At 39.4% G+C, this 13285-nt stretch overlaps 1 protein-coding gene across 3 annotated transcripts in view; it reads right to left on the bottom strand.

Annotated features, from left to right (window-relative positions):
• Nucleotides 1-3398: 3398 nt before the first annotated feature.
• Nucleotides 3399-13285, bottom strand: part of LOC126210229 (uncharacterized) — a 167965-nt gene continuing 158078 nt past the window's right edge. For all 3 annotated transcript variants that reach the window (XM_049939415.1, XM_049939414.1, XM_049939416.1), the window contains one exon: nt 3399-8962. In XM_049939415.1, the coding sequence (XP_049795372.1) occupies nt 5335-8962 (3628 nt within the window). In that variant the 3' untranslated portion in view covers nt 3399-5334. The remainder of the gene's footprint in view (nt 8963-13285) is intronic.

The following is a 13285-nucleotide window of genomic DNA, read 5'->3' as shown; positions in this document are numbered from 1 at the left end:
CACTGAACAATGTAACGGAAATGTAAATGAAACACACTTTTGTTCCGTTGACAAGGGCAAACTTGCATATGACCTCAATTTCTCCCTCATCTTAAGATGTGTGTTCAGAAGATACTAATGTACACAGATGTCAACTATGCGTATAATTTAATTTTATATGCATATATTGTCCTAGTGACAAATATTCTAGTTTGTCTCACATCTTTTACACCTGTACAAATGCACACACCAAATGAAGCAAGCACTGATACCTGGCACCAACTTAGTCTTAACTAAAACTGATCAGGGCCTTTTGTTTCCTACCACTTGTTCTCTGCTAAATTGCACGCAACTTATTCCTGCCACAATCTTCCCAGACCACAAGCTATTAAGTTTTCAGTTCCAGTTGTTCATATATTTTGTCTGGCATTGTAGTGTAACATGGGTTATTTGTTAGAATGATCTACGTTCCACTGAGGATGCTCACACTGGCACAAGATGGCCATTCTCTACCTAACATTTTATGTAGTGGAAACGACCCACAGTGCATACCCCGATCTGTGCAGGTGGTGTATATGCAGTGACATAATGTAGCAGGGGCAAGGCGCAGTGCGGTGAGTGCGGTAGCACTTGCTGGTTGTGGGCGTATATTATGCCTCGGTAATGACCCTTAAGGCATCACGAACACCTCAAAGAAAACAGACGTACTGCAATGTTAACACTCAAGAGAGATGAAGATTGCAAATTTTTACCTTTAGTCGGGTCCTATATGGTCGGATATATTGAACGATGTGTTTGAGTTCGTGAGATACTGATATTTGGATCTGTCTTCACAATTGATGTAAATAGAAATTTGCAAGCTAACATACTTTCACTCTCTAATGTCATACCGAATAATATTTTGGGATAACTCTACACTTAGGCAAAAAGTATTTACTGCACAAAAGAAAGTGTTTAGAATAATGTGTGGGGCTCACAGTCACATATCTTGTAGGTAGCTCTTTAAAAGGTTAGCCTTACAACAGCCTCACAGTACATTTACTCAGTAATGAAATTTTTTCTCAACAATATGGACCAATTTAAAAACAACAGTGACATTCGTGATTATAATAACAGTAGAAAGAAAGACTTACACTATCCTCTACTTAACCTACCTTTGGCACAGAAAGGAGTAAAATATGATGCTGCAAAGCTTTTCAATAAATTAGCAGATGAAATAAAATGTCTGACAGACAGCAGTAACCGTTTCAAAAGTAAACTGAAATGGTATCTCCTTGACAACTTCTTCTATACCACAGATGAATTCTTGAATAGGAGTAAATAAATCTATAGGTATAATATAGGCATTTTGCAACATTTAAAGGAATGGGGTAAGTCAAAGTAAGTTTGGGCATGGCCATAGTACAGAGTAGCCATACCATGAGAACAAAACTAAAAGGTGACTGTTTTGCAAGAACAATAATCAACGGTAACTTAGAGCACAACCCTACTCACAGTGTTACAGCTAGGTAGTGTGTCCACACATGGGAAGAAACACAGCCGTATGCTGACTAACCTCTTTGTCATCCAAAAAGGATGAGTTGGGGAATTTTGAGACAGGAAGCAACCATGAAATATTAGTAACAAATGAGACTTAAAGCAACTCTTACTTAACCTCATACTAAGTCCTTTTTCTAACAATCTCCTTCATGACAGGCGTGTTCAAAGGCTAGCTTTAGTAAATTTTTGTCTGTCACAAAAAAGTTTCAGTCATCTCTGTTAACTGTAATGGGATATCCCTTCGAAGATAATACTTCCCTCAGCCACCTTTGATAAAATCTTCTAAACACAATGATGGAAATACTATGTAGAGGTGGAAAATTGGATAGACTTTCTTACAGGATGTCAAATCAAACATCTTACAGCATCAGATTTTTGCTATAGCCATCACTTCCCAGTTGAAGTGATCACTATATCAAAAATCTATGGATACCAGTATTTGAATGCTGGTCCCTGTTTTGATCCGAAGCAAGATGGAATCTTCCTATACAATGGTCAAGGGCCTGAAGATGGTGTAGACAACTGACGAAACTGGTAGCCAAATAAAATAAGTTTGGAAATTAGATGGCTGAAAGGTGTTTGATTTGACATTCTGTGGTGATCAGCCAATTCCTGCAACCATCTCTGAAAGATGGACATACAGAAACTTTGTTATGTCTCTGAATTTCATATGTCAGAACTTTCATTATATTGACCCTGCCCAATTGCAGACATGCTACAACTCCAACTGACTGAATCTATCATGATGTAGTGTGCTTCTTGTATAATGACAAAAATTTGCTGAAAATTCAGCTTTCATTAACATTATCTTCCTTTCCTGAGAAGTTGACTGAAGAAGTTTTTCCTAACACAGTGCTGAATCGCTGAATTATCATGCACACATTGCTACGGTTAGACCGTGTGCCCACTGAGCCTGCAACCCGAACCACATCCCAGTTTCGCAGGCAGCCTACTTCCTTGCAGAAGGTGTTCGGGGGCTGTCACAGCACACACTACCATAAGAGGGCATTGAGGGCTGTATTTAGGGCGAGGCATGAGCCCTGGACAGTGAGTTCCCAACAAGCGAGCATTCTGGAACAGATGGTGAATGCTTATCGCATTCCTAAAATCGAGAGCTCACTCCAGGGTTGCTGCTAAGCTGCAATCACTCCTCCCCCTGGAGCCTGCAGCATGGCCCATCTACAGAACATGTGGCCCCGACAGAAAGACTTACTCTCAATTTTGTAATATTTCTATGATTGCCTGCTGTTTGGCCTCCTCACACGTAGAATATTCCTCTTTGTCACTTAGACTACAGGTGTTCCCTCCTGGATTGTATTGTCTGATTTGGAGTTTCTGTCAAACTTCGTCATTATCCTAAATGAGACTTAAAGCAACTTCTGAGCAGACTTCATAAGTTTTCCAAGTGTCTCAAGAACTTTACTCTGACAGTGTTTATCTGATGTATATTAAGAACTTATTATAAGAGTTGTTTTGATATCTTTTAGAGTCAAGGCTTAGTTCACCACTTTGGTTTCATCACCAACAGATAATTGGAATACTTTTATGTTCTACTCAGATGATTTCATTTGGGTTTTTCCATTACTAAGATAGTTCAGAATTATCAAACTTTTGTTTTCTCCTTCCAAGAGTTGGAAGACTGTTTCTGCTTCACCAACAAGTATAGTTGGTTTCACAGTTCCAAAGACTTATTAAGTTGAATTGAGTTTCTCTCTATTCAAATAAACTTTGGTAATTTGTTTACACCTGAGCTGTTTACTTGTGTACCACCTACAGCAGGCACTTTAAACACCATTACATACGATAAGTGAACAGCCACAACTTACTGTACAAAATTTTCATAGTACAAAATTTATTTTTTAATACAAATGAGATTCAATTACAAAATAGTACACAAGAAAACAACTTATTGGGAAAAGTCTTACAAAGCTTCACCTTTGTGGTGCAGAACATAACAATTCAGCTCAAATTTTACACTTCACATGGAAAACAAAAATATTACAAAAAAGAAAAGAAAAAAAATCAGTCTGTGCATAAAATAAACTCCCCTCTTTTTGGTTACTTTCATGGAAATGCGATGACAAAGCCACAAAACTGAAGTTGTACTAAGGCACTTATGCAAATAACATTTACAGAAATATGTCAATGAATACTTAAAGAAAATGGTGTTTCTACACACACTAATTATTAAGCTCAACAAAAATATAATCACAGCCTACAATGCTTATTTCACAAACTACTAACTACATTTATCTATGGAGATTCAGTTTGCTTATGTATACTAGGAAAATAAATTTAATAAAAGTTGCAATCTAAGCTGTTGCGTAATAGAAATTGAACATTTTTATCACAGAAAAAAATATCTTTGTACCATAAACCAATGAATAACTTACAACATTGCATTGAGAAGATTTCATACCTGTAGAAATACAAACTGCACACTTGTGAAATACTGCACCTCAACAGAAAGTATTTGCTTGAAGTTTTAATACAAGTCTACAAAAATGTGATTAAATTACTTCCATTATTAACAGCAAATGACTACACATTTTCTTTTTTTCCAGCAACACAAACTTTAGATAGACATGTATCACAATTATTTCTGTTTTGATTACATCAAGAATAAGTTACAACTTCTGTAAAGCCTGAGTAAAATTGAGCAGGCAATTAACTGAAGGTGTTGATGTACAACATAGACACAGATAAGAGAGGACAAAAACTTCAACTGGTAAACTACACACTTGTTAAATTTGAAATCTCTAATGAGCAATATTTTGACTGGATATATTAAAAAATAGACATCCACATAAAAAACTATGTATGCTTCCTTGAAGAGACAGAACATGTCTTTTGCTTGGAGTTAAACACACTGTAACTCCCATTTGTCAAACAAGCAAATACTCACAATATTTGATACACAAATAATTTTATTTGTGAGATATTCTGTGAGTTGACAATTAATTCTCCTCATGTCTCAGGTCTTACTTTTTTAAGGAACTGAAGAAACTGAGCCTATCAACGAAAGGTCCCAAAAACTATGCATGATCTAAGGAACTTATTACTTGCAAAGCAACAGAAATACAAACTTATTTGTAAAGATATTTATATGAGAACTTGTAGACAGCTCAACAGACATGGGAACGAGATTTTAGCTGCCATATTAGACATTTACCCTAGGAAATAGAAGTATTCCAACAACTGCCTTTTACAACAGCTATTCCAGCAACTTCCTGATGTAATGCAGTAGTGGTGTTGAAAATAGTAATTCCAAGACAAAGCAAGAACATTAAATTAAGATAAGTATTTTAACTAGATGTGTTTCTGTATATTTTGAGATTCATGCCAGATTTCTGTTTGGCGAAATAAGAAAAGCAGGCGCAAGGGAGATCCAATATTAAGCTTTCCACTACATACCTGTCTTCTTTGCAGGCAAAACATTTTTTTTCCTTTTGCAATTTATGGTTTTTGACACAGTACACTTCCAAGGACTGCATTTAATACAAAAAAAAAGCAGAAAGAAAAGTATGGTGTGTTTCTAAAGAAGTTAGTGAGGACAGCTTTGTCAGCTAGTCGCACCAGGTAACATTTCCTGATTAGCAACAACACAGTAACTAGCACAGTATTTAACAGGAATATTAACTGCGGGCTGCAAATGAAGAACCACAAATACTCACATTCTCTCAGGAAATCCATGAAACTTACATTATTGACATATGAAGATGATACAGCACTGTAGCCGATTAACGCACGACTGTGACAATGATCTCACAATTTCTTTTTTGCACAGGCACCTCGAATGTCACAACAGTTCCAGAGTCACCCATCAACATCACGCAACCGGCCACGGCCTTTGCCACGTCCCCTCGCCGCCACGGTGTAACCTCCCTGTGACTGGCTGGGATGGAGCCTCTCTTGAACCACCTGTGCACTGTGAACCACTGGCCACACTTCTGCAGTAGGCGGGACTACGTATCCTTGAGGTCCGACAGCAGGCCCAGCAGACGGGTCTGCGACAGGAGCGACACCCGCATTAAGGTGCATCTGTTGAAGGAGACGGCTAACGACTTCTGGTGGCTGGCACAGGAGGCTTTGAACTTTCTCATAGTACAACTGCGCCTTTGGAGTCGACCCCTGAAGTGCAGGAACAGATTGAAACGTGCCCTGAGGCGTTGCGGTCGTCTGCATCCCCTGAGTTGCACCACGCTGGGATGACTGTCTGAGCTTTTCGGCCAGGTACGAGACGTCCACCCGGCTTCCATCTCCAGGAAATGGGTAGCGACCTTCGTGTGAGTTCTGACCTTGTGAGCTCTGAGCCCTGGGCATTTTCTGCACGTTCTTAGAATCGGAGCTCGAACCATCACCGATAGTAGATTCAGACGCAATCCTGCCCTTGGGAACTGTAGCTGTCCCTGGCTGTCCTGAAGCATTTCGTTGAGAATTTCCTGCTGTTGCCAGACTATTCGCATTTTGACACATCCCAGTGTGCAGGATGCCTGGGGGGTGCTGTGTGAAACCAATTTGTTGCTGGACTGTCCCTTGAGGAAACGGTGACTGTGGTGGTAATCCAGGTGGCACTGAGCTGTGTCCCACAGTATTAGCTGATGGAGTACTCAGTTGGGTCTGTGCAGCTATATGGCCAATACCTGGGAAGTAAATCTGCGAATGTTCATTCAGCTGTTGAGATTCTGGACCAAACTGAGACATCTGAGGAGCATGTGTTCCCCGCATCTGTGGCACCATTGCAGCCTGTGCATCCAAACGCATATCTGGTACATTGCTAAACTGTTTCGTCTGATTGTTCCGACACATGTTGACACCGTCATGCACTGGCAACAGAGGCGGCACTCCTGGATACCATATGTGATCTACAAGTGGGGTACCTGGCTGTTTAAATGACTGTTGCATTCCAAACTGTGCCATATCTGGAAAATGACTCACTGTACCATCAGCGTTCATAATTTGAGGCATTCCTTGCAACTGTGTCAAGTCAGTTTGAGAGAAACAGCAGAGTGGCCACTGAGACATACCTATAGCTGTCACATCTGGCGAATCAGCAATTCCGTTCTGGTGCAATGTGAGGAATGTATTCATGTCATTCGGCTGAACAGATGTATACATAGTTGGTGGGTTCGAGTTACCGGTATTTGTCGGAGGCACCTGGGGTTTCGTACTTCGGTTCAAAACTGTGTGTGAAGATTCCTGAGAAGCAGGTGTCTGGCCATTACCAGATGCAATCTGGGTATTCTGTGACACTCCGCTGGCTTGAGGAACCTGCGGAATTGCTTGTGTGGCACTGGAATATACTTGGCTCCCTCTAGCATCCTGCACGCTTGACGCAGCAGCATTCTCTTGTCGAGGTGTCACCTGCCTATCGCCGATATTCTCTTGGGGCACCTGCATCGGCTGCAGCACTAAACCCTGCTGTATTTGGCTACAGCGAGGTGGTGAGACACCGGTCAAAGGTGTAACTGCAGGGTATGCAAATACTCCAGGTGGAGGAGGAACTCCAGTGGGCTGAGACGTGCCCATTCCTGGCATCATTACCTCCACTGGCATTAATGACGACGCTGCTGCCGCTGCCATATTCCCATAGCCTGTCATTCCTCCATTTTTCAAAAGATTACCCAGATGATTGCCATTAAATGCCTGCTGTCCACCCTCAAAGGTGCATGACCCAAAGCTAGGGTATGCGCCTTCAGGGGACTGCGAAGACAGAGTGACAGGTACAACTGTCGGTCTCTCACTGTTGTTACCTCCAAAGCGAGAGCTCGCCTGAGGAGCTGCACTGGGACAGCAGTCACTGTTATTCTGCAGCATAGCATGATTCTCTAGCAATGGCCTCTGACTTGTTCCATCAACGTAAGTGTAAGTGCTGTATGGTAAGGCGGTGCCCATGTCCGGTAACATTCCGCAAGGTTGGTACATCTGCGGTACCCCACATACACGAATCTGAGTTGGATGTATAGTAGGCACTCCTGCTGCTCCCTGGATCACGGGTGCCTGAGCACAATTGGGTTGTATTCCCAAACCCGGAGCAGACCCCCCGATTCTGAATGCACCCAACGGCAAGCTGCCGTCTGGCAACCTGACAGCCTGCCCAGAAGTACTGTTGTGCTGGGCGTACTTCCGAAAGAACTCGTCGACAGATGACTCTTGCTCTGGAGGCTTGCTCTCTGAAGTTTGCTTCGCAGCAGAGACCAGATCCCTCGACACTTGTTCGTTTCTCTGCTGCTCACGGCACGGGAGACCTGGTGGAGAGGAAACCTGTACTCTGGCATTTGTACATTCTCGGTTGTATTTCTTTTCTGTTGCTTCCTCTTGTTTCAATACTTGGCCTTGTTGCTGGAGCTGACCACTGGAGTTGTTTCGCTCTTGATGCACCTTCTCTTCATACTGATGTGAACTGTTTCCTGTCTTGGCATTCCACACTGCAGCCCTCTCAGTTACATTCACTGGAACGTTTGAATCAGTCTGCTCGTGTGCTGCCGAAGATACTGGAAAGTCTGTATTGTTAGCAGGCTTACTGCAAACATTGGTAAATGAGCTCTGAAAGCTATTTTGACTGGAATTCAACAAGTTTCCTTCGGTACCATCACATACAGAGCTTTCTTCCGAGTTTCTGCTGTTTCCTCTGCTTATGTTTGCTGTTACAGAAGGAGTACTGTTCCTGAAGTACATACTACGTACATTTGTGTACTTACTGGTGCTGGTATCATTGCCAATACCTTCACTGTCTTTATCTGCATTTTGCACACTGTCATTCTCCAATGATTGTAAGGAACCCTGGCGATTCCTACGTTTCGATTCTGACCTCTGCTCTTTGGGAGTTTGACGGTCTGTTGAAGAGGAGCCATCAGCGATGTACATCCCATTTGCTTCCTCAGGTTTTCTTCCTGTAACACTGTTTTGATTGCTTAATTTTTCATTAAAATCATTTCTTCTGTCTTTCCAGTCCGATCTCCATCTTTCTTTGTTCACAATCTCCTTTGGAGCAACCTGAGATTCATTATATATTCCAGTTGTTTTCTTGTTATTCACAGGTTCTGGTTGGAACCTGTCAGCAGAATTCTTCATGTGTGAATCTGTTGACAACTCACTTTCCTGAATGGGCTTTTTCCACTGCACTACTTTTTCACTTGCTTTTTCTTCCGTGTATAATGAAATCCTTGTCTTTCCATCCCCTTTACTTCTGATAGTCCTTTCCTTTGTGGATGACTGGTACCATGATGAGGCATGGTTATCATTTCTAGGAACTCTCCTTGAGTAGTTAACTGTGTTAGATACAGAGCTGTGATCTGGACACTCCTTTGAAGCAGAAGGTACAGTTTCAGTGTTATTTTTTGTTTCTAAAAAAGATTTCTCTGAATTTTTATCACTGGCTTCCACTTTCTGCTGGAATGCCTGCTTTTCTGTGCCATTTTTTGACAACTTCTCAGCTGTGTTCCTGGTAAAACAAAGAGCAATGTTTAACATCATCTATATTACATGGATTGATATGACTGTGTACATTAAGAAGAAAATGAAAATGTTACCAGTATTCATCTAAAGAAGTATGTTATAACAGCCAGCTATGCAACAAAGTAGTTGTATATGATCAAGAAAAACTATCATTTTGTAAATGTAATATAACTGGAATCATAAAAAAATTCGCCCAGGAAATGGTGGCAGAAGACACGTGTGTAAAGCTGAATTAAGTGTGCAAGCTTTTGGAGTCGGTGGCTTTTGGGTCATTCCACATTAAAGGAACCAATATTAGAAAGTGTTCCCACTCTGTTGTCTCCAAATTTAACGAAATTTTGTGTGAAGGTTCTTTATGGTCTTTGATCGTTATATACCAAATTTCAGTCCAGTATCTTCAGTGGTTGAATTTTTAGGGGCTTTTAAAGAGAAGCTACTCACCTTCACATCATGTACGAAGGTGCAGATGTGTCAAGTTTGCTAGGCTTTTTTTAAAGTTCTAGCACACATTTGGTCATTTGCTTTAACATACATTGACAACTTTTTATGCTGAATCACACCATGGCAAAAATTTGGGATTTAGCCACACCTAAATATAGATATAAGCCTCTAAAGTGGCTAAAAAATTCTTCATGCTTTTTTGAGAGCCCAGGTTTGACTGACCACTGCTACTTTTCATATGAAGCAATCACACCAAATTTTAGAGTATTTTTGGGGGCAATATCTCAACAGTTTCTTTTTCAATCCCTTTTTTTCTTGTCACAGCTGGAAAGAGCATGCTTTAAGCTATCAAAGCTATATTGTTTAATTTCTAGACCTTGCATATTGATGAGTAAGAATATACACTCAAAAGTAGGGAAAATGGATTATCAATAAATATGAAAAATTAATACAATTTGAAGTTGTAAACCAAAAAATGTGGGAGTGTGTCTTTTTGATAGTATAAGATTTGCCTGCAGTTTAGGGAAAGTAACTGTCTAATAAGTGTTTTAACAATATTTTACAGTATAGAATATAAATATAATAAAACCTCAGAAAACACTCTTAAGATCATAAAATCTATATGAATAGAATGTTACGTTGTTTAGAATGTTCTAACCCTACAACACATGGTGCTGTATATGTACGCATTGTCACTCGGTTTCCATCAACATTATAAAGCAACAATAGTTTTTTAAGGCTCATTCCTCGTAGCAGTGATAGATTGCTGAAATATCACTTTCAACTGATGCTTTCATTATTGGCAATTTTCACTGTGTCCGTCTTCTGTGTGGTATAATCTTAGTGTTGAGTACTGAGTGTTTGAATAATCAATAACCATTGTTGTAGCTGAAAGTAAGCTCTAAAAAAAATGTTCTGATGGTGTAATTTGTGTATTTTATGTATTAACAAGACTGAATCTCCTATGCTTCAAATCCGGATATTCATAAGCTTTCAAATTTGCTTGTTATGGGTTAATAAAATATTGTATAAAATGAACCAAGAGACCCCTTCACACAGCTACTTTGGTGGATCAGATGGAGCTGATTGTCATAAGTCATCACCACTCTATTATGACAATAGTCAACTACAATCAGATGAGGAAACGTCACCAATAGACAAGGAGCTTCTACAGCACAGGTCTGGACGTGATTTTACTGAATATGTCTAAATCTGTCCACACCTTAACACTTTGTTGATGACATTTCAGTTCCTGCAGAAAACCTGCTGCTACACATTTGATAAAGAAAAACACGTACCCAAGATGGCTTGAACAGCGTAACCATTGCAAAGTCTGATAGGTTGAAGTTACTGACTAATTTTTTTTAAACCTTGTCAGAAAACTTGTACCAAATTGAGACAAGAAGTGGCCCAAAAAGAATGATTCCAAAATGATAAGAAAGAACCACCATCCACTGAAGACATGGATGTTGTTGATGCTTGCTTTACTGCTAATACTTCATTATCATCACTTTGAGAGCCACCATTAAAGGTTTAAAGGGTCATCAAAAGGAATTCAATGGGATACATAAAGTGCAAAGTTCTGAAAGCCCAAGCCAGCAATACTAAGGTAATTGCCACAGCTGTTGGTGTTAGCCAAGTAGGTACTGCTCAAATACAAACGGAAGTGTGCCATAAATTTAAAGATACGGATATCTTAATTGAAGATTAAGCTTCAGGCTTCAAGAAATTGCAGTATAGTTCAAATTTTGATCCTGGCCCCAAATAGATGGACTATTGAAAAAATGACTAAAGAATGTGCTGTTTTGGCTAAAACGGAGAAGTAGTCTAGGAAACTAAAGATGGAGGGTGGGATTTTGGCAACACCTGCAAACTAAAAAGGGAAAAAGCTTATCAATGAAATAAAACAAAATGTCCTAACTTTGTTTTTGGAGATGATGAGTTTTCTTGTTTACGCCCAGGCTAAAAGGATTGTGTTACAGTAAAAATAAATGGGAAGAAGATTCACAAGCAGAAACATCTGCTCCTTTGAAATTTGAAAGAAATGTTCATTGTTTACGGTAAACAGTATGGAAATCAACTGAGTTTCTCAAAATTTTGTGAGCTCAGGCTGAAATGGTTTACTACAGTTGGTGCTTCTGGATCACATTCAGTATGTGTAATTTATCAAAATGGCAAATTAATGATGGCTTCAGAAACGTACATCCAAGATGATTATAAGATTGAGAGAGAGAGAGAGAGAGAGAGAGAGAGAGAGAGAGAGAGAGATGTGTAATTTATCAAAATGGCAAATTAATGATGGCTTCAGAAACGTACATCCAAGATGATTATAAGATTGAGAGAGAGAGAGAGAGAGAGAGAGAGAGAGAGAGAGAGAGAGAACTGTGTGCAGTTTGGAATCAAAAGATTGTATGCTGCAATGTTGTGAGGAATATCCCAGAAAAATACAACTAGAGGCTTTTCTCAAAAACGCTTTTAAAGACACTGACCCAGAAGAAACAATGTAATACCAACAATAGGTCCATACTGGCAGACACACATTCGAGACAGGTCAGAGAACTTTTGAAGATAATATGGAGGCACTGATTTTGAAAATTACTGGTTTAAGAAGCCATCACTTTGTGACAAGACACTAAAGTTTATACCTTAAGCAGCTAAAATGAAATCCTGCAGAAAATGAATTAATTATATTGATAGATTTTGTTGAGAATTATTCATTTGTTGGTCAAGATGCTGTGCACGGATTTCATGGGGAGAATAGTCAGGCCACATTACATCCATTTGTTATCTATTTTGATGGCAAAGAGTGTCAGAGTATTAGCATTTGTATGATCAGCGACTGAGCCATCATGATACCATTGCTGTCCATGCCTTTCAAATAAAGTTAATAGCATACTTAAAGACAACCATTTAAAACATTTATTTCTTTAGTGATGGTTCAGCTGCTGAATATAATAATTTCAAAAATTTCATCAATTTATGTCTGCACGAAAAGGATTTCGGCATCACTGCCGAATGGAATTTTTTTTGGAACAAGCTAAAATAGATTGCCTTGTGATGACATTAGGGGAACATGAAGAAGACAAGCAGTCCACGCTAGTTTGCCGAGGCCCTTAGATAACCAAATATTGACTCCATGTGATTTGTTTAAAGTCTGTGATGATAATATTCCAGGCATAAGGTTTTTTTATGTACCAAAAGAAAATTTTGAAAAATTTCAAGGTTTGCTACGGGTCAGACAATATCTGGAATAAGAGAAAAACATCAGTTTAAGCCAATTAATTGTAATCAGCTCAGAGTAGGCAGTTTTTCCAATGATGATACAGCATTTTCACAGTTAATGCCTTCAAAACAGATGAAGAAATTCCAGCAACCTCAATTGCAAGTTTACAACCAGGACAGTATGTTGCATGTACGTATGACAACTTTTGTGGATTGGAAAAGTGTGTGAAGTTTCACAAGAACAACAAGATGTCTTCAGTAGCTTTATACAGCTACATGGTTCTGCTCATTCCTTCCACTGGCCAGTGCTAAAGACACCTGCTGGATTCCTGAGCAAGATTTTCATCACTTCAGAAGCACCACCACCAGCACCACCACCATCACCATCACCATCAGGAAGACAATACAGTTTTCCTCAGTCTGTCTTTGACAAAATTGTACAACTATTTAACCAAAAATGGAACTGAGTCTTTAGCATTTTTGTTTTGCAAATTTACTGTGTTGTGTATTATACTTGTTTTATAGCATATGTTAACCTAACTTTTGAAACTGATTTATATACTGAAAAAAATTTAATGTGGGACTTAATGAACAAAATATTTCACTTTTCAATCTTCTCGAAATGCTAAAATAATAACTTTTGAAA

The sequence above is a fragment of the Schistocerca nitens genome, chromosome 10 (assembly GCF_023898315.1).
Source record: "Schistocerca nitens isolate TAMUIC-IGC-003100 chromosome 10, iqSchNite1.1, whole genome shotgun sequence".
NCBI classification, from domain to species: domain Eukaryota; kingdom Metazoa; phylum Arthropoda; class Insecta; order Orthoptera; family Acrididae; genus Schistocerca; species Schistocerca nitens.
This window is presented reverse-complemented; position numbering and strand designations above follow the sequence as displayed.